This window comes from Phyllostomus discolor, chromosome 7, assembly GCF_004126475.2.
Source record: "Phyllostomus discolor isolate MPI-MPIP mPhyDis1 chromosome 7, mPhyDis1.pri.v3, whole genome shotgun sequence".
In the NCBI taxonomy this organism is placed as follows: Eukaryota; Metazoa; Chordata; class Mammalia; order Chiroptera; family Phyllostomidae; genus Phyllostomus; species Phyllostomus discolor.
Window position 1 is genome coordinate 71,814,563 of NC_040909.2, and position 24,526 is coordinate 71,839,088.

At 39.0% G+C, this 24,526-nt stretch overlaps 1 protein-coding gene across 1 annotated transcript in view; it reads right to left on the bottom strand.

The window, feature by feature from the left end:
* The window catches only part of OPRK1 (opioid receptor kappa 1), a 32,610-nt gene extending 13,024 nt beyond the window's left edge, over window positions 1–19,586 (bottom strand). Inside the window, exons 1-3 of the mRNA XM_028518707.2 lie at window positions 19,261–19,586; window positions 18,595–18,899; window positions 5,318–5,670 (exon numbers count right to left, since the gene is read on the bottom strand). Coding sequence (XP_028374508.1) covers window positions 5,318–5,670; window positions 18,595–18,851 — 610 coding nt within the window. The 5' untranslated portion in view covers window positions 18,852–18,899; window positions 19,261–19,586. The remainder of the gene's footprint in view (window positions 1–5,317; window positions 5,671–18,594; window positions 18,900–19,260) is intronic.
* Window positions 19,587–24,526: the final 4,940 nt, after the last annotated feature.

Below are 24,526 nucleotides of genomic sequence, written 5' to 3' on the forward strand. Positions count from 1 at the left end.
TTCAAGAAAGATATGGACAGCAACACAATTACTGTGGGGGATTTTAACACCCCACTATCAAAAAGGGACAGATCTTCCAAACAAAATATCAACAAAGATATTGTGGCATTGAACAATACCCTAGATGAAATGGACTTAACTGATATATACAGAGCTCTCCATCCCAAAGAAGCTAAATACACATTCTTTTCAAATGTACACAAAACATTTTCAAAGATAGACCACATGATAGGACACAAAACAAGCCTCAACAATTTCAAGAAAATTGAAATCATACCAAGCATTTTGTTGGATCACAAGAGACAAACTAGAAACCAACCCCAAGGAAAAAAACCCAAAACACTCAAATTCATGGAGATTAAATAGCATGCTATTAAACAATGAATGGGTCAAGAATGAAATTAGGGAAGAAATGAAAAGGTTTCTGGAAACAAATGAAAATGAGCTCACAACAACCCAAAACTTATGGGACACAGCCAAGCCAGTCCTGAGATGGAAGTTCATAGTGATACAGGCATACCTAAAAAAATAGAAATATTTCAAACAAAGAACCTAAACCTGCATCTACAAGAACTCTAGTAACAACAACAAAGACAGCCCAGAGCAAGTAAAAGGAAGGAAATAACCAATATCAGAGCAGATTTAAATGACATAGAGACTAAAAGCACAATTCTAAGGATCAGTGAATCCAGGAGCTGGTTCTTTGAAAGACAAACAAAATTGACAAGCCTTTAAGCAGGCTCATCAAGAAAAAAAGAGAGAGGACCCAAATAAACACAATCAGAAATGAAAGAGGAGAGATTACAGCTGATACCACAGAAATAAAAAGGATTGTAAGAAATTATTATGAAAAACTGTATGCCAAGAAACTTGAAAACCTAGGTGAAATGGACACATTTCTACAAAAAAATAATCTTCTAAAACTCAATGAAGTAGAATCAGAAAGTCTGAACAGATCAATAACAGCAGATGAAATTGAAGTAGTAATCAAAAAACTCCTGACACACAAAAGCCGTGGGCCAGATGGTTTCACAGGAGAATTCTACAAAGTATTTAAGAATGAGCTAACTCCTATCCTTCACAGACTATTCCAAAAAATCCAAAATGATGGAAGACTCCCAAACTCTTTTTATGAAGCCAACATCATCCTAATTCCAAAACCAGATAAAGACACAAGAAAGAAAGAAAACTTCAGGCTAATATCGCTGATGACCATTGAGGCTAAAACCCTCAACAAAATACTGGCAAACCGCATCAAACAATACATTAAAAAGATCATACACAATGACCAAGTGGGATTCATTCCAGGGATGCAAGGATGGTACAATATTCGCAAATCAGTAAATGTAATACATCACATATAAGCAAAGACAAAAACCACATGATCATATCAATAGATGCAGAAAAAACATTTGATAAGGCACAGCACCCATTTATGATAAAAACACTCAGCAAAGTGGGAATAGAGGGAGCATTCCTCAACATAATAAAGGCCATGTATGAGAGACCTACAGACAGCATCATACTCAATGGGCAAAAATTAAAATCTTTTTCACTAAAATCAGGAACAAGACAAGGCTGTCCACTTTTACCACTTCTATTCAATATAGTACTGGAAGTTTTAGCCACAGAAATCAGACAAGAAAAAAAAAGGCATCTAAATCAGAAAGGAGGAAACAAAACTGTCACTGTTTGCAGATGACATGATAGTGTACATAGAAAATCCTATAGACTCCACCAAAAAACTGCTTGATCTAATAAATGAATTTGGCAAAACAGCGGGATACAAAGTCAATATCCAGAAATCAAAGGCATTTCTGTACACCAATGAAACAGCAGAAGCAGAAATCAAGAAAAAAAATCCCATTTGAAATAGCAAAAAGAAAAATAAAATACCTAGGAATAAACCTAACCAAAGAGGTAAAAGACCTGTATTCAGAAAACTACATAAAAGAATTTCTTTCAGGAAAGAAATCAAGGAAGACACAAACAAATGGAAACATATACCATGTTCATGGATCAGAAGAATTAACATCATCAAAATGCCCATACTACCCAAAGCAATTTACACATTCAATGCAATACCTATTAAAGTACCAATGGCTTATTTCACAGGCATAGAACAAACACTTCAAAAATTTATATGGAACCATAAACAACCCTGAATAGCTGCTTCAATTTTGAGAAAGAAGAGTAAAGTAGGAGGGATCACAATACCTGACACTAAACTAAACTACAAGGCCACTGTAATCAAAACACCCTGGTATTGACATAAAAACAGGCACATGGACTAATGGAACAGAACAGAGAACCCAGAAATAAACCCAAGTCTCTATGGTCAATTAATATTTGACAAAGGAGGCAGCAACATAAAATGGAGTAAAAATAGCCTCTTCAATAAATGGTGTTGGGAGAACTGGACAGCTACATGCAAAAAAAATGAAACTCGAGCACCAACTTACACCTTATACAAAAATAAATTCAAAGTGGATAAAAGACTTAAATATAAACCGTGACACCATTAAAGTCCTAGAAGAGAACGTAGGTAGGAAAATCTCAGATATTTCACACAGAGGCCTTTTTATAGACATGTCCCCTAGAGCAAGGGACAAAAGGAAAGAATAAACAAATGGGATCTCATCAAAATAAAAAGCTTCTGCACAGCTAAAGAAAACAGTATCAAAATTAAAAGAGAACCAACTGTATGGGAAAACATATTTGCCAATGATACCTCAGACAAGGGTTTAATCTCCAAAATATATAAAGAACTTACACGACTCCACTCTAAGAAGACAAGCAACCCAATTAAAAAATGGGCAAAGGACTTGAACAGACAATTCTCCAAGGATGACATACAGAGGATCCAAAAACACATGAAACAATGTTCAATATCACTAGCTATCAGAGAGATGCAAATTAAAACCACATTGAGATACCACTTTACACCAGTCAGAATGGCCATCATAAACAAAGCAACAAACAACAAGTGTTGGAGAGGTTGTGGAGAAAAGGGGACCCTAGTTCACTGATGGTGGGACTGCAGACTGGTACAACCACTATGGAAAACAGCATGGAACTTCCTCAGAAAACAAAAAATGGATCTGCCTTTTGACCCTGCAATTCCACTGCTGGGACTATATTCTAAGAGCACTAAAACACCAATACAAAGGAACCTTTGCACCTCAATGTTCATAGCAGCACAATTTACAATAGCTAGGTGCTGGAAGCAACCTAGATGCCCATCAGTAAATGAATGGATCAAAAAACTACGGTACATTTACACAATGGAATTCTATGCAGCAGAAAGAAAGAAGGAGCCCCTACCCATTGCAACAGCATGGATGGAGCTGGAAAGCATTATGCTAAGTGAAATAAGCCATGCAGTGAAAGACAAATACCATATGATCTCACCTTTAACAGGAACCTAATCAACAAAACAAAGAAACAAGCAAAATATAACCAAAGACACTGAAATAGAGGACAGGCTGACAGTGACCAGAGGGGAGAGAAGAAGGAATTTCAGGGGAGAATGGGAAGGGTTTACAGGAACAAATTTAAAGGACATATGGACAAGAACTAAGGGGACTGTGGTAATGGGAGGCAGGGGGAGAGGGAGGGGTGGGTGGGCTGGAATGGGAGTAAAAGGGAGAAAACTGTACTTGAACAATGATTACAACAATAGAAAAAAAAGAAAGAAAGACATGAAGAAAGAATGGAGCCCTGTGAGAAGACTACTTTAATTTTCACCCATTTTCCACTCTATTTGTTGCACAAGTTAATCTTCTGCCTACACTGGTGGACTTTTTCTTCCATTGCATATGCACATGTAAATCTACAGCAACTCTCACCAGGAAAACCCACATCTATCTTTCCTCTTTCAAAAATCTCAATTGATAACCGTTCCTTCTAGGATGTCATTTTCTGACAATGATTACAGGAGTGTAGGGGTTAAGTCTACAAGTATCATGTGAAATATGAAAATCAGTTCTTTATTTGTTCTGGGAAAAACCATCCATGTTTTTTTTTATTTTTTAGCTTATTTTCTCAACTTTATACCATATAGGCAGTAACTCATCTTAAATCCAAGTTACTTATGCATAAATATCTAAGGCTCAGACTTTCTTGCAATTTTATTTCTATTTATTCTATCTCTGAAGAAAAAAATTCCTGTATGCAATTAACCATATTTTAAAAAAAAAACGTGTTCTCTGATAAAGTTTCTCATTTCTTAAAATTTACGAAGTATTATAGCTTAACACCCGCAGTGGTTATGCTGGAAATTCATTTTATAGTTTCAGAAGAAAAAAAATTGTGCTCCATTAAATAAATGTGTACCATGCAAGATAAGCTATACTTTTAGCACCTGTCCTTGCACTATGACCTGGAAAGTCCCTACTGCACAGTCAGTTATCTGTACTCAAAGGTCTCATGAACTTCCCTAACACAATGGGGGATCTAGACAATTGCTAAGGCAGTAAATAACATTAATAACATCCAAAATGATGGTTCTACTCCATTTTTCCCACAAGTCTCTATTAAGACCAAATATATTTTTACTCTTTTATCTTTTACTGATAAAGCAAAACTCTTAGAACAGTAGTTCTCACCTTGGCTGCAGGTCAGGGTTAACCTCGGGACAGCTTAACAATCTTGATATCCAGACTGTGCCTCAGGTCAGTTAAACCAGGCCCTACAGGGTGGGACCAGGCAGCAGTGTTTTAAAAAATACCTAGGTAGTTCCAATGTGCAGCCCAGGATGAGAACCACTGTCTAGAAATACAGGGAAAACATCAAGTAACTTGTTGGCATGGGGTAAAAAAGAACTATTATGTCCAAAATGGTCTAGTTATCTGTACTACCACCCATCTGTGAACCTGATTTTCAATGGCCTACAATCAAGTGTGGCTATTATGATCGTGTTGTGGAGATTAATCCTTAAGGAGAAGAGGGTAAATAGCAATATGTCTCTAATGATTTGGGGTGCTTTTTGGGGGAAAAAAACAAGAGCAGTGAGGAGGTGTATCTCAGAATTGCCAGAATACAATGGAATTATACTTTAAAAATCCACATGCTGCTAGCATTTCTGAAACAGGAGAGAGGTTGGGTTCTGTGTTCAGGTAATGTCATTATCTCATCTTCTGTTTAAATGTGGAAAGGAACACAAAATCATTTTATTTTTCATCTTCCATGAATTTAGGCTTATATTTCTATTGTCTTTTGGCTTTTCCCACAGATGAATCTCCTAATCACTCCAAAATTAAGTTTGTTTCCTTGGAAGTTATATTTTAAAAAATGAAATGAAAATGCCTTCCCTTACCTTCCCTGACTTTGGTTCCTCCCAGGACAATAGCAGATATGCCAACAGATGAAGACAGCAGCCAGATACAGATATTGATGATCTTTGCCTTCAAGGGTGTGCGGAAGTCCAATGCTTTGATAGGGTGGCACACAGCGATGTATCGGTCCACACTCATCATAGTCAAGGTGAATATGCTGGTAAACATGTTGTAGTAGTCAATGGAAATGACTATCTTGCATAGCACATCCCCGAAAGGCCAGGAATTCATCAGGTAGACTGTACTCTGGAAGGGCATAGTGGTAGTAACTAAAGCATCTGCCAAAGCCAGGTTAAATATATAAATGTTGGTCGCTGTCTTCATCTTAGTGTATCTAAAAGACAAGAAACAAGATCATTTCCCTCCATCTTCATGTCAAATCCATGAGGGTAATGTGTTTGTGAAAACCTTTGGATTACAAAATTTGTTTTTTATTCACTTATTCTTTACATGTTTATTTTGTGTCTAATGTTAGTAAAAGAACTGTTCTAGACTTCAGGGATACTATAAAAATGGGCAAAAATCTCTGACTTTAGCTTTTATTATAGTGTTTTGTGAAAAATTTATTTAAATGAAAAATTAACAGGTAAAGAAAACAGTGTAAATACATAGATGAGTTTACACAGTATAGATCTTCTCAACAGACTTGTATATAATACAGGTATTTTTAATTTCACTGGCTAACATACATAAGTTTGTTGATTTTTGCTTGCTACTGTGCACTGGTTTTTCATTTTCAATGCATTATGTAAACAAAGCAGGCTGAGTTCTTCCCTTATACATGTCATGGCATTAAATGTAATACACTGCAGTAGGTGTGCAAGAAGTCTGTTTTTCTTTACTTCCTTCTTGAATGAGTTTTCAAAAACACAATTTGTTTCACCCTCCAGCTGAGGAGAGAATAATTTTCAAGATAGGTAAGAAAGATTGCCTTTAAGCCCAAATTATTCTTTTCATTACAACATGAAATTTAGAATAATTCCATTTTCAACTAAAACCAAATTAAGAGAATTCTTTTACTTAGAACATTTCCTCAGGCATCTATATGGCATAAAATGTTCCAGTCTATATCAGCAGGTTTTCAGAGGCCAAATGCTAGTATATGTTAGGGAAATCCATATATTAATTACTTTCCACACACTTCAGATTTGTAGACTTTAACACAATTAATTCAGCCATGCCCCATGAACCTTCAAGGAGCCAGGCTTCATCAATGTTATGGTCATGACTTTTATTTAAGGTCATTTAAAAAGGATCTATCTTATGGAAGACCACTTCTGCTTTGGTTATAAAAGTCAATATCAATGGTATTCATTGGTCACTGTGTTGGTATCATTCAAGACATAAATTTCCAGATGAGAAACTTATTTTACCACGAAATGATAGAGCAGCCTTGGCTCCCCTTGGAAACAGTGTGGTCTAATGTGAAGTCAGCTAGTCCTGGGTATGAACTCAGTATAAGACTTTTCTGAGTCTCAGTTCTTGTCACGTAATGTTAGTAAAACCTAACTGGCAATACATGAGATAAAGGTGGTCGATGGCCTGACTCAAAAGTATGATCTCACTCACAGGATCACACTTCTCTCTCAACACCCCCCATGCCTCTGATCTTTCCTTTCTCTCTTCTCTTCTTGTTAGGAGAGGTATTTGTACTTGGATGAAGGCATTATAAGGACTGGTACTAGAGTCAACATCTTTTGATTTTCATTTTGATGTTGTTGACTAAACAGTGATTTAATCTGGACAGTGAGGAGTTTATTTAAAACTATGCTTTGCCTTACAGTTTTTACTAAAATATTTTTTTAAGATTTTATTTATTTATTTCTAGAGAGGGAAAGGAGGGAGGGGGAGAGAGAGAGAGAGGGAGAGAGGGGGAGAGAAACATCAATGTGCGGTTGCTGGGGGTTATGGCCTGCAACCCAGGAATGTACCCTGGCTGGGAATCGAACCTGGGACACTTTGGTTCCCAGCCCACGCTCAATCCACTGAGCTACACCAGCCAGGGCTAGTTCTTACTAAAATATTTTTAATGACCTGTAAGCTTTAGAAAGTGTTTAAACGTGCAAGGCCAATGCTCAGAGCATAGGTTTTATAAAGGCATAGACAACTAAGCAAGTACATTTACTGAGACAGCCAAATATTTCTAGTGAGCAAGGCTGAAATTCTGTCTATTCAAATATCTTCTTAAAATATAGTTATGTTAGAAAAATGCATCTTATGAACTCACTTCTTACCCTTTCAACATTTTCTCCTCAAATCCCTACTACTAGCAAAGATTTTAGCAGGCAATATCTTTGACTTCTACTCTCACATTTTTTCCCTGATATTCTCTGCTTTTTTAATAAAGTTAGCCTGACCTGCCCTACACTATTAAGTAGGCCTGGGTTCTAGTCATTTTTCCTTCCAACTGATAGACTTTGGATAGGTCATTAAAAATGCTGAGTTGAAGTTTCCAAACTATAAAATGGGAAAGTTCATAAAGTTTCTTCATAACTTCATAAAATTCACTGAAATAATTAGTAGCATGCACATAATCTGGAAAATATGTCTAATTTATTTCATGTTCCCAACTCATCTTTCTTTTCTCCTGTGGGTAGAAGACATCAGTTACCACTAGAAGCAAAGGGGAATGTAGGTTCTGGTTAAGGTCCAAGGTTGTATCTACCCAATTTATTTTGAATAGAAGATAAGAGTAAAATGAAGCCCAGAGTCTTATATACTGGAAGAACAAGAATAGAATGATTTATAATATTATAACACAATATACATCTTAAGTAATCATAAAATGTTGAGTGGTAACCTGCTCATACCTTTGCAAAAGTATTTATAACAAATAATGTATGAAATTGTTTAAGAACTTATAAGGAATTCAAATCCTGTCATCAGATCTCAGAACATGAGAGAGAAACACCCACAACAAAATCTCTACAAATTACATCAATTGTAGCAAAAGCCCCTGCTCCCAGAGAAACAAGCTCAGCCCACATCGCTTATGTGGGAGCTACCACTGTTACCATCCCAATGGGCTGGGAACATTTACCAGGGACCTAGAGGTGCCTGCACTCTCCTGCCGTGGTGACCCTGGATCTGCCAACATCCCAATGTCATGGCATTACCTTCCTGTTTTGAGAAGTTTCATAGTAATGACAACAACACTAATAATAACCATTTATTTCAAAACACTCCCTGTGTCAGGCATTCTGCTGTATATTCCACATGCTTTTATCCCATCTAGTATTCAGAGCAACTCTATGTGGTAGATATCAGTCTCCCTACTGCATAAATTCTGTAAAATTCCCTAGTCTGTAAATTTCTCAAAGGAATATAATTATAAAGAGCAGAGCAGGAATTCAAACCCAGAAGTATGATCCCAGCTCCCATACTCTTATCTCTTCTCAGCACTGCATAATCTATTGTACAAAAATCAGTATTTTAACCTCTCTGTACCTTATTTGATTCTCACAAAAACTGTCCTTCAAGTTTACCCTGGAGATTTATGGGTTTTTTTCAATTTAGCTGAAGAAAGTTTGACTCAGGTACAAAATTTGTGGTTGCAGAGGCAGGGGCTCAGTGGGAGGATATGGATGTTTCTGAAAGACACATGCTTATAAACCTAAAATGCTGGAAGGGGAGAACAAAACAGGCACAATTAAAATTAATAAATAACAATGAGTTCAACAAATGTTTATTGACAATCTTTTATATACCATACCGTACTGGATCCTATGAACACATCATTATAAGACAAAGCTCTCAGCCTCAGTAGTCTTGTTGAGCTGTTTTGGATATTGCTTGTATTTAACCAAAATGAAACAGTAGTTAGTCCTCCCAGTCACTGTATGTCCACTGGTGGGAAAAAAGTAAGTTTTCTTACTATGATAAATATATAAAATTAGATTCCATTTCATCTACACTGCTCTACAAAAATTCACAAGTATTTCAAGCAAAATGGCAACATGTGGGTGGGGAGCGGGGGCTCACGAGGGGAAGCTGGAGGAGGGCTGGCAGCAAGTGGTTGCCCTTTTTAACACACATACCACAGGAGCATATGGCACGAAAAGAGCAAAGTCTGTGGAATGTCCTCATTGAACTTGACAATGTTCCAACCCTGAAAACAACAGGACAGTACACCAGGAGGAGCAGTGGAGCAGGCCAGAAAGAGGGGTCAGCTAGGGAGCTAAGAGTACCAGCTGTAAGACAACATGGCAGAGGTGTTTCCAGGAGTTAAAAATGCTCTCCATGACACCTTAACTCAAGGCCTTCCTAGTGTAGTTCTCTTTAGAGAAAATTTAGGCATGGCTTTTAAATTGGCAACCGTACATGCTTGTGTGATGCCAAAGGGAACAAAGTTATCTGCTGAGCCATCAGGAACCAATGTCACCAGACAGAGTTTCTGAGGAAGTGTGACACTCACCACCCAAGAAATGAGACACTAGTGGGAGGAATATTGAACTTGCTATTGAGGTATATTGCCCAAGTATTTAAATTTAAATAATGATTCATTAATCAGAAGTTCCTTTTTAGCTTTATGATAGCATGATCATAAAGCTAAAGGTGATTCTGAAAATTCCATCAGCTAAGATTAAAAAACATTCTGATTAGTGTGGTCACATATGTGCCACGAGAGTAGACAACATTTGGCATCAGGAAACAGGGCATGATCCAGAAGATAATACTGATACAGAACATTAGCATACTGCTCCTCGGTGGATAAATGCTTCCATATACATTATGGTGTTTTAGTTTTTCCAAAGGCAGTACTCATTTTTCAGGTGAGGAAACTGAGTAAAAAGGGAGTAAATGACTTGCCTGAAACTACAAATTTGTGAGATGGTGAGAAGTAAAATCTAAGCCTTTTGAGGACTCGTCAAGCTATAGCTCCAACATAATGAAAACAACAAACACCTACAAGCATCCTTTAACTTGCAATGCTGGAGCTGCACCAGGAATCTGAAGACTTCCAAGTACCAAACTCAGTAAGAAGAAAGTTCTGCAGCCCCTGAGAAATGCAGTCCTTTAACCAACAGTGGAGGCTAGCATAGTGAGAGACAAGTTTTGGCACTCTTTTCTCTGCATTGCCAAAAAGCACAATTTACTCACTTTCCTGGGTGTATTTTCCAGGCACATAGCTTTCTAGATTTTATGTTTGAAATGGTCAGAAATAATGATGACTGTATTTATGTGAATTCTCAGAAAATTAATTTGAAAACATAATGAATTTGCTTGATTAAATCATGCAGATACTTTCAGTTTATCTTGATGAAATTAACTTTCTATCTGTCCTTTTGGACTATTTGCTATTAAAATTAATATCCTTTCCTAAAGGGAAGTAGCTTTTTATTTTAGAAAAAGAAGGAAAATTCAGTTATTTTTTCTTCAATGATCTGACTTTGAACTTGCCTTGATCTGCAGTCAGGAGTCATATTCCCATAGGCGTCAGTACCTTTCAGTTCCTCAGAATTACTCTTATGCAAAGAGCAAAAGCTACAAAGAGAACTGACTACACAGTTCTATCTAGAAAAGCTACACAGCCAGAAAGGTGGGCTTCTGGTATCGCATCACACCCCCTGGAGGGTGGTGGTGGAGAGAGTGGAAGAAGGGGAATGTCAAAGTAATGTTTGCACTCGAATAGCCAGCACCCCAGGAACTACTCATGATGTCTGTGGTGAGGGCCCTGACTCCCAGAACTATGTTCAAGTCCATTCAACTTTGTATGCAGTGTACTTACAATGGTCAATAACACCTGGTGGAAAACTACCAATCTCAAATGACTGAAATGCTGTTTCTAGGGTACTGCTATCTGGATATACATGTAAATATCTTAAGTTATTTTTCTGTTTTTATACTGAAAACTGAGTTCTCTGATAAAATTTCCAACTCTTTAAGAAGCTTTGGAATGACAGTCCTGAATTCCTTTACTTATTAGATAATGGGCTTTGAGAACACCTAAAAATCATCTTTAGAAAAGGTGAGGGCATTGGCATCTTACAGGATTGTGAAACAGGTTAGTAGGACAGTAGTAGGTAACTGATAATAACATTAACAATAACAATAACAACAGCAGGAATAGCAATGATGACAATGAGGGCTGGCATTCACTGAGCAATTATCAAGTACCAAATCCCATGCTAAGGTAGGCTACAGACAGCTGGCAGAGAGGAGAGACAATTACCCTCCTGCTCTGTCCTCTGTCAGAGGAAGGGAGCCCTTTGTAGATAGGAAAATATGATAAAGCATAGAGTTTTCAGTTTTGTTGTGAAACAATGAGTTAATGAGCTCAACAGGAACTCAGAGAATTGTTCCTATTGTTACAGCTGATCTCAAAATGCTCATAACTAGCCATTCTTAATCTGATAGCTCCTTGCCCACCTATAGAACAATTCCATTGGAATCTCTCAATTTATCACATTTTATGTTTTCTTGTCTTTTATGTAAATTCTTTATTTTATTTATTGATTTCAGAGAGAGAAAGAAAGGGAGGGAAGGCAGATAGGAGGGAGGGAAGGAGAGATCAATTTGTTATTCTGCTTATCTGTTCATTCATTGGATGCTTCTTGTATGTACCCTGACCAGGGATCAGACTCCCAACCTTGGTGAATTGGGATGATGCTCTAACCAACTGTGCTAACCCACCAGGCTCATGTAAATTCTGACTTGTTTGATCAGCAAGTCTTTTGCAATATTATTCCCACTCCTAAAATTAATTTTCTTAGATAAGTTTTCCTTATCTAAGTCATAAACCAGCATCCTTTCCAAATAAAGAAACAAAAAGATCTATTGGTTGATTTTCTGTTGAATAAATAAATGTTATTCTGAAACCATCTTTTGTTAATATAGTTCTAAGCCCATCTTGAAGCCATAGGATTTTGACTGAGCACAGAGCCTCCCAGGGTGACAAGTGAGTGTATTCATAAATTAATATGGACAGAAAGAGATGCCAACTGCACAGTTCAATTCACACAGAGATACTGTTGCTCAGAAGATAAAGCTTAATGATTAATGGAGAGGATCTATCAGCTCCGAGTGAGGAACAAGTTCCTCTTGGAGTTAATTCTAAAACAAGCACCAGGAAAAACTGCTGTCTTGTAAAGTCAACATAATCAAGAAGTGATCATAGAGACTACAATTTTTCCTGGAGCCTGTAAGAGTTTAGGGATTCTATAGTGATCTCCAAATTAGTTTTCTTTTCCTTTTTTCCTTTTTCTTTTTCTGGATAGGGGACTATTTAGTCTCTCATCTCTGAAATAGTTCCACAAGGATTTAGACTTCATCTGGAATCACATGTCCCACAGAGAAGAAAATAATTTCATTTAGCTAATCTACATAAAGATTTGGAATAAAATCAAATCTCTTTGTTTAGAGTTTGTCAAATGATAAAAGTACTTTGAGAAATGCGGGAAGGGTCTTTTGCAAACAATTTCTGAAGGAAATGTTTAATGTTGACTCCAAGAGAGAATTTAGGATAAACAAGAACATTTTTTTAAACAAAAGGGTAAATTAAGACTAATTTTAGATACTAGAGACCAGCACATGGCTAATAACATGACATACCTCTGTCTTTTCTCTAATTCCTCTCTAGGTGTAGTTTGACAATATTATCTAAAGTAGGTCATGTTGCAATTTGAGAGATTATGGAATATAAGTGCACATAAACTGCAGTAATTATAATGAGCATTCAAGGAGAAAGAATAAAACAGCTGGGAAGGAAAAGAGGCATGCACTGTAATGGACATTCTGACTGGGTCACTCATCCCTCCCAATTTCCCCAATTTGGTTACAGCCATATAGTTTTGGTATCACTGGCTCAAGTTCAACCATGAGGCCCAGAATGAGTCAGGTAAAGCTTTTCTTTAAATTAAAAGGGAATATAATTATAATGAAGATTAAAGTTTGAGGAGAGTGGTTTCCTAAGTAGAACAGGAAAGGAACAGGAAGTGTTTATAGCTGAATTGTGTGCCTCCACCCTCCAAATTTATGTGTTCAAGTCCCAATCTCCTGTCCTCAGAGTGTGACTGTTTTGGAATATAGGGCCTTCAAAGAGGTAAAATTACGATAAAATGGGGTTTTAAGATGTGCCTTAATCCAGTACAACTGTTGTCCTTGTAAGAAAGGAGAGGAAATCAGGAAACAGACACGTGCACAGGGAAGCCCATGTGAAGAAATAAGGAGAAAACAGCCATCTGCAAATCAAGGAAAGAAGCCTCAGAAGAAACTGACCCTGCTGACACCTTGATCTTGGACTTCTCACCTCCAGGAGTATAAAAAAATAAATATCTGCTGTTTAAGCCACATAGTCTGTCATACTTTGTTGTAGCCACCTTTGCAACTAATACAGGCAGATTTTCTAGATACCTGAGGTACTTTCAAGATAGTGATATAGAGCCATCCTGAAGGAAGGAGGTCAACTGAGTCTGCAGCTAGGTATGAGTACCTGGGAGAGAGACTCACAGATTTAGGATTGGTCAGAATTCCTCTGAATGTTATGGCCAGAGGAATGAATGATATCCTTGAGAGTGTGATGGTCAGTGTGATATGCCATCTTAGCCAGGCTACATTCCCCAACTACTTAGTCAAACACTCACCTAGGTATTGCTGTAAAGGTGTTTTGTAGAGGTAGTTAAAATCTATAATCAGTTAACTTTAAACAAGGGACATTATCTTAGATAATCTGGTGGACCTGATCCAAACAGTTAAAAGGCCTAAAGAACAGAGCTGAGGCTTTCCTAAGAAAGACAAAATTCCACCTGGGGATGGCAGCCTGCCTTTTTTTAATGCCTGGTCTATGGGCTCCAAACTTGCTTAGCAAGCCGCACAATCATGTAAGACAATTCCTTACAACAAACCTCTTACCATGTATATCCTTGATGGGTTCTGCTTCTCTAGTGAAAACCTGCATGCCAAGTGAAAACTGAAGAGAGCTAAGAAAGCTCTGGAAATATGACCATTTAAGAAACACCAGAGGCTGGCTGGCATAGCTCAGTGAATTGAGCGCGGGCTGCGAACCAAAATGTCTCAGGTTCGATTCCCAGCCAGGGTACATGCCTGGGTTGCAGGCCACGGCCCCCAGCAACCTCACATTGAAGTTTCTCTCTCTCTCTCTCTTTCTCCCTCCCTTCCCTCTCTAAAATAAATAAATAAAATCTTTTTTTAAAAAAAAAAAACAGCATTCTGACACTTAAAAAAAAAAAGAAACACCAGAGGAAATGAAGTCTGTGATGGAGACTGAAAAGAAACCCAAAGGATGTGGAAAGAAGTCAAGGACAGGATGCTGTCAGAGAAAGTGAGGAATGTAAGATTGGTCTACTATGTTAAATCTCCATAGAAGTTAAGTGCCGGCCAGCCTAATGTGAACATCTGACACATGAGTGCTAGCACTTCGGTGAATAAGTGTCAGGGAGAGAAACTAAGTGCACTGAGCTAAAGAATAGGTGGAGACTAAGAAATGAAGAGGAGGGATGATTCCTCCAAGAAGTGTACCTATGGCAGACAAGAGCTAAGGAAACTAAAAAAAAAAGAAATGTTCATGGGTATTGATTATTTCTAAGATGAGAGATACTTGAGTATACCCAAGTGCTTAAGGGACAAAAGTAGTGGAAAGGGAGAGATTATGGATAGAGTAGAAAGAAGATAACTGATATGGCAAAGATGCCAGGAAAGCAGGAGGCAATGAGGTTCAAACACAGGAGCGGGAATTTGCCTTTGACCAAAATGAAAGGTGGTAAGGGGAGGATGGCTGCTGATGCCCATAGGTAAGAGGAGTGTTCCTAGTAGCTGGATGCTGGTATTACAGTGAATGCTTGCTGACCATGAGGGGAGTATGGTCAGATACAGGGCTTGGGAATTAATATCAATTAATTTTTGTAATAGGAAATGGTAAAAAGAATTGGTTCCTTCTGGAAAATAGGATAGAGACAGGGAAACTAGGCAAAATTAAAGTCAGGTACACTTGAAGGCAGAGGTATTGCCCTGACAAACATAAAATTAATTTTATTTGGCAGCATTCAGTTAGCTGGGTATAGGAACAAGGAAGATGGGTTACTGGCTTGATCCAGGATTAAGGTTTGGTGGAAGGCAGTGACAAAAGAGCAAGAAGGCAAGGTAGTTGAGTATACTATCCAGAGAGGCCAAAGTTATTGCTCTTGGGGTCTAGACTAGGTAAGAAAAGATGAAATATGGCAGTCTGGGAAAAAATGAAGGACCGCCAGGTAAGGAGTATGCCAATGTCTGCAGAAGTGATATAGTGGAAAATGAACAGCAGAATGGATCAAAGCACAGGATCTGGGGTCAGGCTGCTAGGATCATTCTAGTCCCACAAGTTAGAAAGATGTGACCCTAAGTTATTTAATCTTTCTTTGCCTTCATTAAATCATCTGCTAGATGGTCATAGTAACATACCCCTGGCTGGAAAATTAAAATAATTCACATGAAATAGGCAACTTTACCAGCCTGGCATATATTAAGTGTTCATTAAATTTTAATTATATTTTGCGAAGGGTAGAGACAGCTGTCTGTGTGGGAAGTTGTAAGAAGAGTGGGACAATAGATGTTTAAGATGTTGGAGGTGGCACTGCCTGGCAAGTTCCAGGGTTTAGTCAGGGGTGGGGGTGAAGAAAGCATGAGGTTTGGATCCTGAATGTCACACCCATAGGCACATAGGTGGGACCCAAGAATGTCAATCAAAGGCTGAGGAAGAAGTTCCTATTCCAGGGCCACAAACCCTAAAGCCTGGAGGGAGAGGAGACTGGAATCCACAAATGTTAAGGTTTTCACAGTGAAAGGGTTTAATGTGCCCTAGTATTAGGCAACCGAGGCAGATGCTGCATATTAAATGATGAAAACATTTGAAACTTTAATTTGTAACACAGGTCAAAAAACAGTCAATGCTTTTCCCACAGCCCTAACTTTCTCCCCAGGTCTCAGCTGGCTATACTAGACTGGCACCTGCCCTGCCATCTGAGCATCTAAATTCCATCTCCAGAATAAGTCGCTACACTCAGATGACCGAACTACACCAAGACCCTTTGCATGTATATTAAAATAGTGTTCTTCTCAAAAGTGAGCCTCCATCTTTTCAAGTAATCTTGCTCAGCCCTCAACATCAGTTATAAAAGTTGCATTTGAATCCACGCTTGTGCTCTGCTCTCGGTTCTTTCTGATGAGCATCCCAGGGCCCTCTTGGTGCCGCCTTCTCCAATCTTCAGTCCTTTCTTCACCCAACCCAACTAAACCCAAGTCTCCCAACTTGTCCTCTGAAGTTTTATTTTTCAATTCTTTGACTATATATCAGTCTGAACAAATTCTAAATACTCTGCAATCCTTTTAGCTACAGGTTTAAGAGAACTATCATTAATAGGTTAGCATTTCAGGATGCTAGTACAACTCTTCATGTTTTACTTATTACCAAATTTAATCTCCAAGTAGTTGAGAATGAGGTGGGAGGATCAATGATGTTGTTATATGAACTCACTTTTGTATTTTTAGCTGAGTTTATCCCTTTCTAACAAATGTAGTTCTGAATATTATATATGTTATATATGAGATATTATACACATTATATATATGTGTATATATATCAAGTGCAATGATTCTTTTTCTTTCTGACATGTCTAATGTTCTCCATTGTCTTTACACATATTTTAGGATTTTTCATTATCTTTAATCCCAGTGTGCAGGGCCATATAAAAAAACTGAGAGCAGCTAAGGAACTCTTCTCAAGCAAAAACATCAGGTGCTCATTCCAATGACAATAAGCTGTATCTGTTTTACTCAAGCCCTTAAATATAATAAGAGCAAGAATAGACAGGTTTTTCTTAGCGTCCTCTCTTTATGTAAAAGTGTAACAACATTTTATCACAAAACAAAAGCTCTGTACCATAGATCTCTTAAAATTTGAATTATAGAATACAGCTGTCTTTTTTCTTTTAGTTTCAGCATTGAAATTACCAATGACTTGGAAAAACAATTTGCTTTTAAAATATCTCCCTCTCCTATAGCCATTACTCATCACTGATAGAATTCCTGTTAAGCTATTATGGAAACCAAGGGTACCAAGATAAAGACAGCAATTGTAGGTAAAAGGAGCTTTATAATGTATGTGGAGCATTAAATGATGGTTTTTAGTTCTGGAGCATGGATAAGGATAAAAAACCTGACATTCCCAATACAAAAAGAAAAAGATAAAAGACATTTGTATGACAATGATTTCCCAAAAGAATCAGACTCCTGCTACTGTAGATATTCATAATAAAATAAGTTCATAATAGATTTTTAAAGCTATTATGGCACCTTCATAAATAGCTTTTATGAATTTAAAGTTCATAATAAAAATTAAAAGGCTGTTTCAAAACTAAAGTCACAATAAAATAAAAGAAATTAACCCCTCATTTTTTCAATATCCCTAAATTGAGTGACTTGCCCACTTTACTTCACAGGAACTTCTCAATTGAATGTAAGTGTCTAATTCACTCTGCCAGGTGCATCTCCAGAGTATTATGTCTCCTAGAAAGTGAAATACATCTCAAAGGGGAACCAGACCAAAGTTGGGGTGTTTTTTTCTTTTCTTTTTCTTTGTTGAAAAAGGCCAAAATAAGAATCACTCTACTTACCAGAAAATTAGCATTATGTGGATAACTGGATATTTATTATTGGAAGTTGAATTCAACATAATTCCATGAAAGAACAATAACATAAAAACTTCGATTTCTCATGGTGGGAAATAAAACACAATGCAATTTCAGTGCTAAAAAGGTTCATATATGTATACCAACAACTTTAAATAGTAAACCCGCAGTTGCTTCATAAAACATAATACTAATCTGATAAATCAGAGCATCTATGGGTCAGAATTTTATCTTAAAACATATTTTCAAAGAACAAAACAGTTCTCTGGCACAGAAAACCAAGCAAAAGGCCAAGCAAATTGACTAGTTTTCTCTCCAGCAGACTTCGGCCTTGTTCCACACCCTAATACTTACCCTGCACAGAGTTTTCAGGAGGGATTGGAGGAATGAGGTAATTCCTACATCCTCAAGAACCTCTGGCCGCTGGGATTTACCCTGTGTGAGCCTGGCAGTCCCCCAAGAAAAACTGTCCTAGGAAATCATTCACGTCTAAAAGGCCACCTTCTGAGAATCCCTGGAGCCCTGCACAGGCGGAATAGAGGCCCCACCACCTGGCTGGCGCCCCACCGCGGGTTTCGGTAGCTGTCCCTGACCCCTCTCCTGGCTCCTGCCACTGCAAGCCCGGACCCTGCGCTCACCGAATGATCACGAACATGACCAGGGAGTTTCCCACCAAGCCCACGACGAACACCAACGAGTAGACTGCCGTGATGATGACCGGGATGGCGGGGGAGATGTGCGAGGTTTCTAGTGGCGCGTCCTCGGAGCCCGCACTACTGTTGCTGTCCGGCTCGGCCCAGCCTGGGTCCCAGCTGCTGCTGTTGGGAAACAGGCAGGTGCTCGGGGCGCAGGTGGGGCCCAGGTTCCCTCGGAAGATCTGAACCGGGGTGTCCATGGTTGGGCGGCCGCTGGCGGAGAGTGAGGAAAGGCTGCACCTGCGGGGCTGTGGAAGAGAGAAAGGGCTGGACGTGGAGAGGCAAACTTTGCCGCACCCAGGTTAGCGCGCGGCCAGCGGTGCTGGGGACGTACGGCCCACTGATGCCCACCCCATCTGTACGATCCCGGGGCGGGACGAGCAGAAGGATGTCCAGCTGCCATCCTAGGTGACACGCACAAGGCTGGGTGCTGGGAGGAACGGAGAGCTCTTGATCTTTTTCTCTAGCTCCTGAGATGCACCCTTCCTTTCCTAGGCGTAGTCCCCTGGTGGAAAGGTCCTCAGAATGCCGCTGGGAGTCCCTAGGGACAAGACCCCAAACGCCGTGTCTCAGCTCCCAAGGACTGCGCCTCCAAAGCCCAAAGCTCACCTCTGGCTCTCGGACAGGTGCAGCGTAAGTCCAGAGGACGCCCTGGCCGGAGCTGAACGGAGCGTTCCTGGGTCCTCCTCAGCTCTCTACGTTGTTGCGCACCCGCAGCCACGCGCGGGCGCTCAGACCACCGCTCCGTGATCTGCCCCAGGGCACCTTTTCGGCCAAGCGCCGTTCCCCCGGCTCAGCGCGCGGCTCCCAGTGGCGGCGTTCAGCCAGGCGGGACTCAGAGAGAACGTGTCGGGTTCACCCTAATTGCGGGCTGGGAGCTCGGGTGGCGCGTTCGCCCCGCCCTGGCCGCTCACAACCTGTGGGGGGGCTTGAAGGTTCAGCCGTGCGCCCCAAACTCGCCTCTCGAGCTCCCCCTTCGTGTGAAGTTCTCAGACCCTCACAACAGCCTCTTTTGGATGGGTTGGCAGTCTTTCCACCGTTCTCGTTCTAATACCGAGAGCCGCTGAGTCGTTTAGATTTAGTAGTAAGGAAGCATGTGCCTGTTTAGTGCAAGTATGCATCTAAATTATTCTTAATATGCCTAGAACTTATTGTAGGCATAGTTCTCAGCACACATCTTTTTTCAGGTGAGCAGAAAAATTGTAGTTTTGTTTATTTGAATGACCCATCCGAATACAATTGCAAAATGATCTGATTAGAATAGACAGACCATAAAATATTAATGATTTAATATGCATAAATAGAATATTTCCATTCCCTTCAGTATCCTCTAACTGATATACAGACTGAATGAACCTTGCAGTTATTACCTGTACTGCCTGCAGAAGAACAAAACACTCTCTTTACTCAAGCCTCAGTGTTGATCCATGTAAGGTGATAATGTCTCTATTACAGTAATCCCTGAACCCGTCACCCATTCTTGATTATAAGCCTTCTCTATGATACCTCTGAGAAACTGAACCCCCATAGAGAAATTCAGATATCATCATTTCTTTGCATAACTCTGCCTGTCCAGGGATCGCTGTCAGATTCTGCTAGCCGAAAGAGGCCCTCAAGCAAAGGAACCCATGAGACAATGGCAAAGGTAGAATAGCAAGGGTAGTTTGGAGGAGGGAAGCCAGGACTCAGGAGGGATCCAGAAGGGGGGTGGGGAGGGTCCCCTTTCCTAATCAGGTTTTGCAGGCAGGTTTCCAGAAGACCAAGGCACCCTATTTTCCTGAGTGGATTCCTGTCTAGGACTGACTTCTTGAGACAAATATGTTCCCCACTGCTTCCCACAGCTCATATCCATGTCCACAATGGGACACCATTAAGATGGATACAGTTATTCCATCCATCAGCTGACAGCAGAAGAGGACTCCTATCTCTTTCAAGACACTGTTACTTCCAAAGAGAAATTTTAGCCACCAGTTTTATCCAGCTTGGAAACGCTCAGGTCTCTTGAGCCAGTGTGATATGAAGAACAGAAAACCTCCCCTTTGCCCAGCAATCTCCCTTCAACTTTGGACATCTTCAAAGTTTTGATAAGTAGTATCAAATCTTATATTTCTTTTAACACTGATTGCAAATTTTATTAGAAGATATCATCTGCTTTCACAAAACACTGGACCAGCTGATATCTGCATGTGTCTTGGAGTGCGAGCTTGCGCGCTTTCTCTCTCTCTCTCTCTCTCTCTCTCTCTCTCTTTTTCTCTCTCTCTCTGTCTCTGTTAGAAAGATAGCAGACTTTCAGATGTTTGAGAGTTCACTTTCTGCTAGTGGAAAGTTTGAAGTTCACAAAATTTGAGAGGTCTCAAGTCAGTAAAAATAATATGTTAAGAACAACAGTTGGGAAGGGCAGAACTATCCATTTATCTTTCTATATATCTGTTATCTATTTGGCTATTTATTTATAATTTCATGCATCAAAGATACAATTGGTCTGTGCTACACATTTTTGAAAGAGTGTTTGCAATATCTATCATTCCTTTGCACTCATTTACCATATTGGTTAGGCTGGGTTTTTCTTTCTTTCTTTCTTTCTTTCTTTCTTTCTTTCTTTCTTTCTTTCTTTCTTTCTTTCTTTCTTTCTTTCTTTTTTCCTATTCAGGTGGTTCACACAGCTGGCAATATTAAAGCTGGGCTCAAACACAGGTGTTTCTGGCTCTAGCAATATGCTGATTGAACAGAATGATTTCACATAAGGGAAGAAATGCAGAAACAGTCTTTTCCAAAATCAATAGATACAGGAGGGTGTATTTAGAAAGATCCCTATTAAATGGTAATGTTTCTGCAGCATTTTCTCATTAAGTTGATTTTCTTGCCATTCTCACTTTGGCACCCTTATTCCTTTTCATGATGGTGCCAACTGCCCTTTATCTCTTCAACACTGAATCTCCCCAGCATTAAATAGTTCTGCACCACGTACACAGACAAATGCTCCACCAGTGCCTCAAATATAGCTTCAAAAAACCTGTGCTCATTAAGTTTCGTCCCCCCCTCACCCAAGCTTGTTGTGATTTCTCCTAGATTTCCTGTTTCAGTGAATGGCACTGTCATTCATTTGGTCACTCAAGCATAAGCCTACAGTAATTCTAGGTTCTTCCCTCTCCTTAACTTCTGTATACATTCAAACCACTAGTCTTCCCCATTTAATTCTCTAAATGATTCTCAAAACTATCTTCTCCTCACTATTTCCTTAGCAATTGTCTTGCTTTTGGGTTGAATCATCTCTCACCTAGACCATTATAACAGCTTTACCAGTGTTCTCTCTCCAAAAATTCCCTCCTCAAATCCATGAAATACCACTTCCACTAAGCAATCCACCCACAGCCTTAGCACACATACTCTCAGTCTGTGCAGCACTCAACTTTTGTGACTCTCCACTTCCATGTCCCTCCATTCTCCACCTGATTTTCACCTTAGCACCATGGGTGCTGGTAACACTGCAAACACACAACTAGGTGTCAGGTTCCAATGCCTTTGAATGTGTGCTTCCATGCCTTTTTTTCATGATAAGTTCTTGCTCACTAGTGTGGCACACTAAGATGCCTTTTTGTTATAACAGTGCCCTTGCAGGACATTTGGTCCTGTCAAAAGTTTCACTGAGACATTTAGACCAAACCAAAAGGTCCTTAATATTTGGTTCTTGATATTAGGTCCTATTCAAAATGTCCACCAAGACATTTGGTCATCTACCTAATCCCACGTGTCATTACCAGTTAGGCTACCAAGGTGATAAAGGTTATTATTGGCAATATAACCAGAGCACATCAGGTCAATAAAACATACAAAAATATAATAGTATTTTGTATGTATTAATCCTATAAACCCAAACTATAAATAAACCTTATGGGCTATTTGAACTCAGGGATGTTTTCTAAGCATGGACACTTTGAGCAGGACCCAATATCAAGAACCATTTGACATGGAGCATATATACTGATGTAGGTCTTTGATAGCATCAAATTTCAAAGATCTTTTGGTATAGACCCAATGTCTCTATGAATGTTTTGGATAGAACCAAGTGTTGACTGTTTTAACAGTGCATGATGCTGATACAATATGGAATTCTTCACACCTATTCTTGCCCCTCCAATATATTCTACAAATTAAAGATAAGTAATGTCTCAAAAATCCCAGATCTGAGCCTACTACCCTCTTGCCTAAGATTCTTCAGTGTCTCGCTATTACCCTTATGCTACAATCCAAAATCATAAACATATTTGTTAGGGTCCAGAGTGCCTTGACTGACATTTTATTTTATTTCATACTTTTGTTGGCCACCAGGCTCAGGTACCTTTGCTTCCCTTCAGCTCCACAAATGTGCTCTACTGTGGTCCATCAATGTCCTTCACATATGCTGTTCCCTTCCTAGAATGGTCCCTTTGTGTCTCTTCACCTAGAGAGATAGCACAGAGTCTTTATATGCCAGCTTTGATGCCACTTCATCAAGGACTTCCCTAATGCTTTTGTACTAAGTTTTAGTGACATCTGGTCTACAGGGCCACTACAAACATGGGCAGGTTGCACAGCTGCAATAGCTCACAGCATGCTTTCATGCCAAAGACATGAAGGGGACTTGAATATGTATTATGGCAATTTGCTAATAGATACTAATAAAGTGTCTTGGAAAAGGGGAACCATTTTGGCTACTCTGTTTGATTAAACACTTTTCCTATATAACACTTACCAGAGTTAATTTTACTTGTTAATAATTATTCACAAACTTTAAAAAATTTAGATTTGGTCTCTCACAGCAGATTATACATCCCCTTTGGAAGGAGATTGTATTTGTCCTGTTTGTTGTTGCACCCACAAGTCTAGCCTTCTCATCTGCCACCAAGGACATTCAGCAACAACTGGTGAGTGAAGTGACCTGGAGCTGGCTGCATTCTGGATTTCTCAAAGTTGTGTGGGCTGCACCAGGAGTCTTAGGCTAATGGAACTGCTTTTTTCAGCTATAAACTCATTGTAGTTTGATCTCTGTTTTCAGATTCACAAGAAAGTGAGTTGATCACAATTTGCTGGTAGGTTTTCTAGTCTCCATGATAGAAATACCAAAGCATCCACCACTAAAAATTCTTTATAGCATTAACTAATAAAAATCACTGAAAACACAGTTTTCAGCTCTCAGTGTGCTTTACTTATAGTTATAAGCAGAGTGTTTGCACTCTGTAGTTATAAGCAGAGTGAGCAGAATTAGAGGTAAAACCCTAATAAGTTTAATAACATGTGTTTTATGTCAGTGTATAATCATGTACAGTTTTTAGCACTTTATTTTTCCTTTCTATTTTATAAGCTTTTCTCCAATATTATGATAAAATCTCATACTCATGACAACCTGACAGCACATAAGCAGCTGTCCTCACTGTGTTGAGAGACACAGGCCAGGTTCCCCTGGCAACCAGAGTGGCCTGAAGGCCTATCAGTGGTCTGCAATTTTGGTCTTCACTTTATTTTGGCCACCAATCTGGTAAAAAAAAAAAAAATGGGGGAGAGTGAAGTACTCAAATGAAACAAAACTGCTTTTATCATAATAAGTAATTCTTTTGTCTTCAAAAAACTGTCTAGTAGAGGTATCCTATTAATGATCAAAATTAGAATATCACTTTATACTTTGAAAGTCTCAGGCAGATTTCTGCATTCTATTTTTGTTACAGAAGTATTTTCCCAGCTGAACCCCTCCACACACATTATACAGGGGTAGGCAATTGTAGGTTTACAGTTATGAGTACATGACACACAGTTTATTTTTATACTATTATTTACTTATTATTGTAGTATTTATTTGTATTATTTATCTTATTATCATTGTTATTATCTCATATCTTTA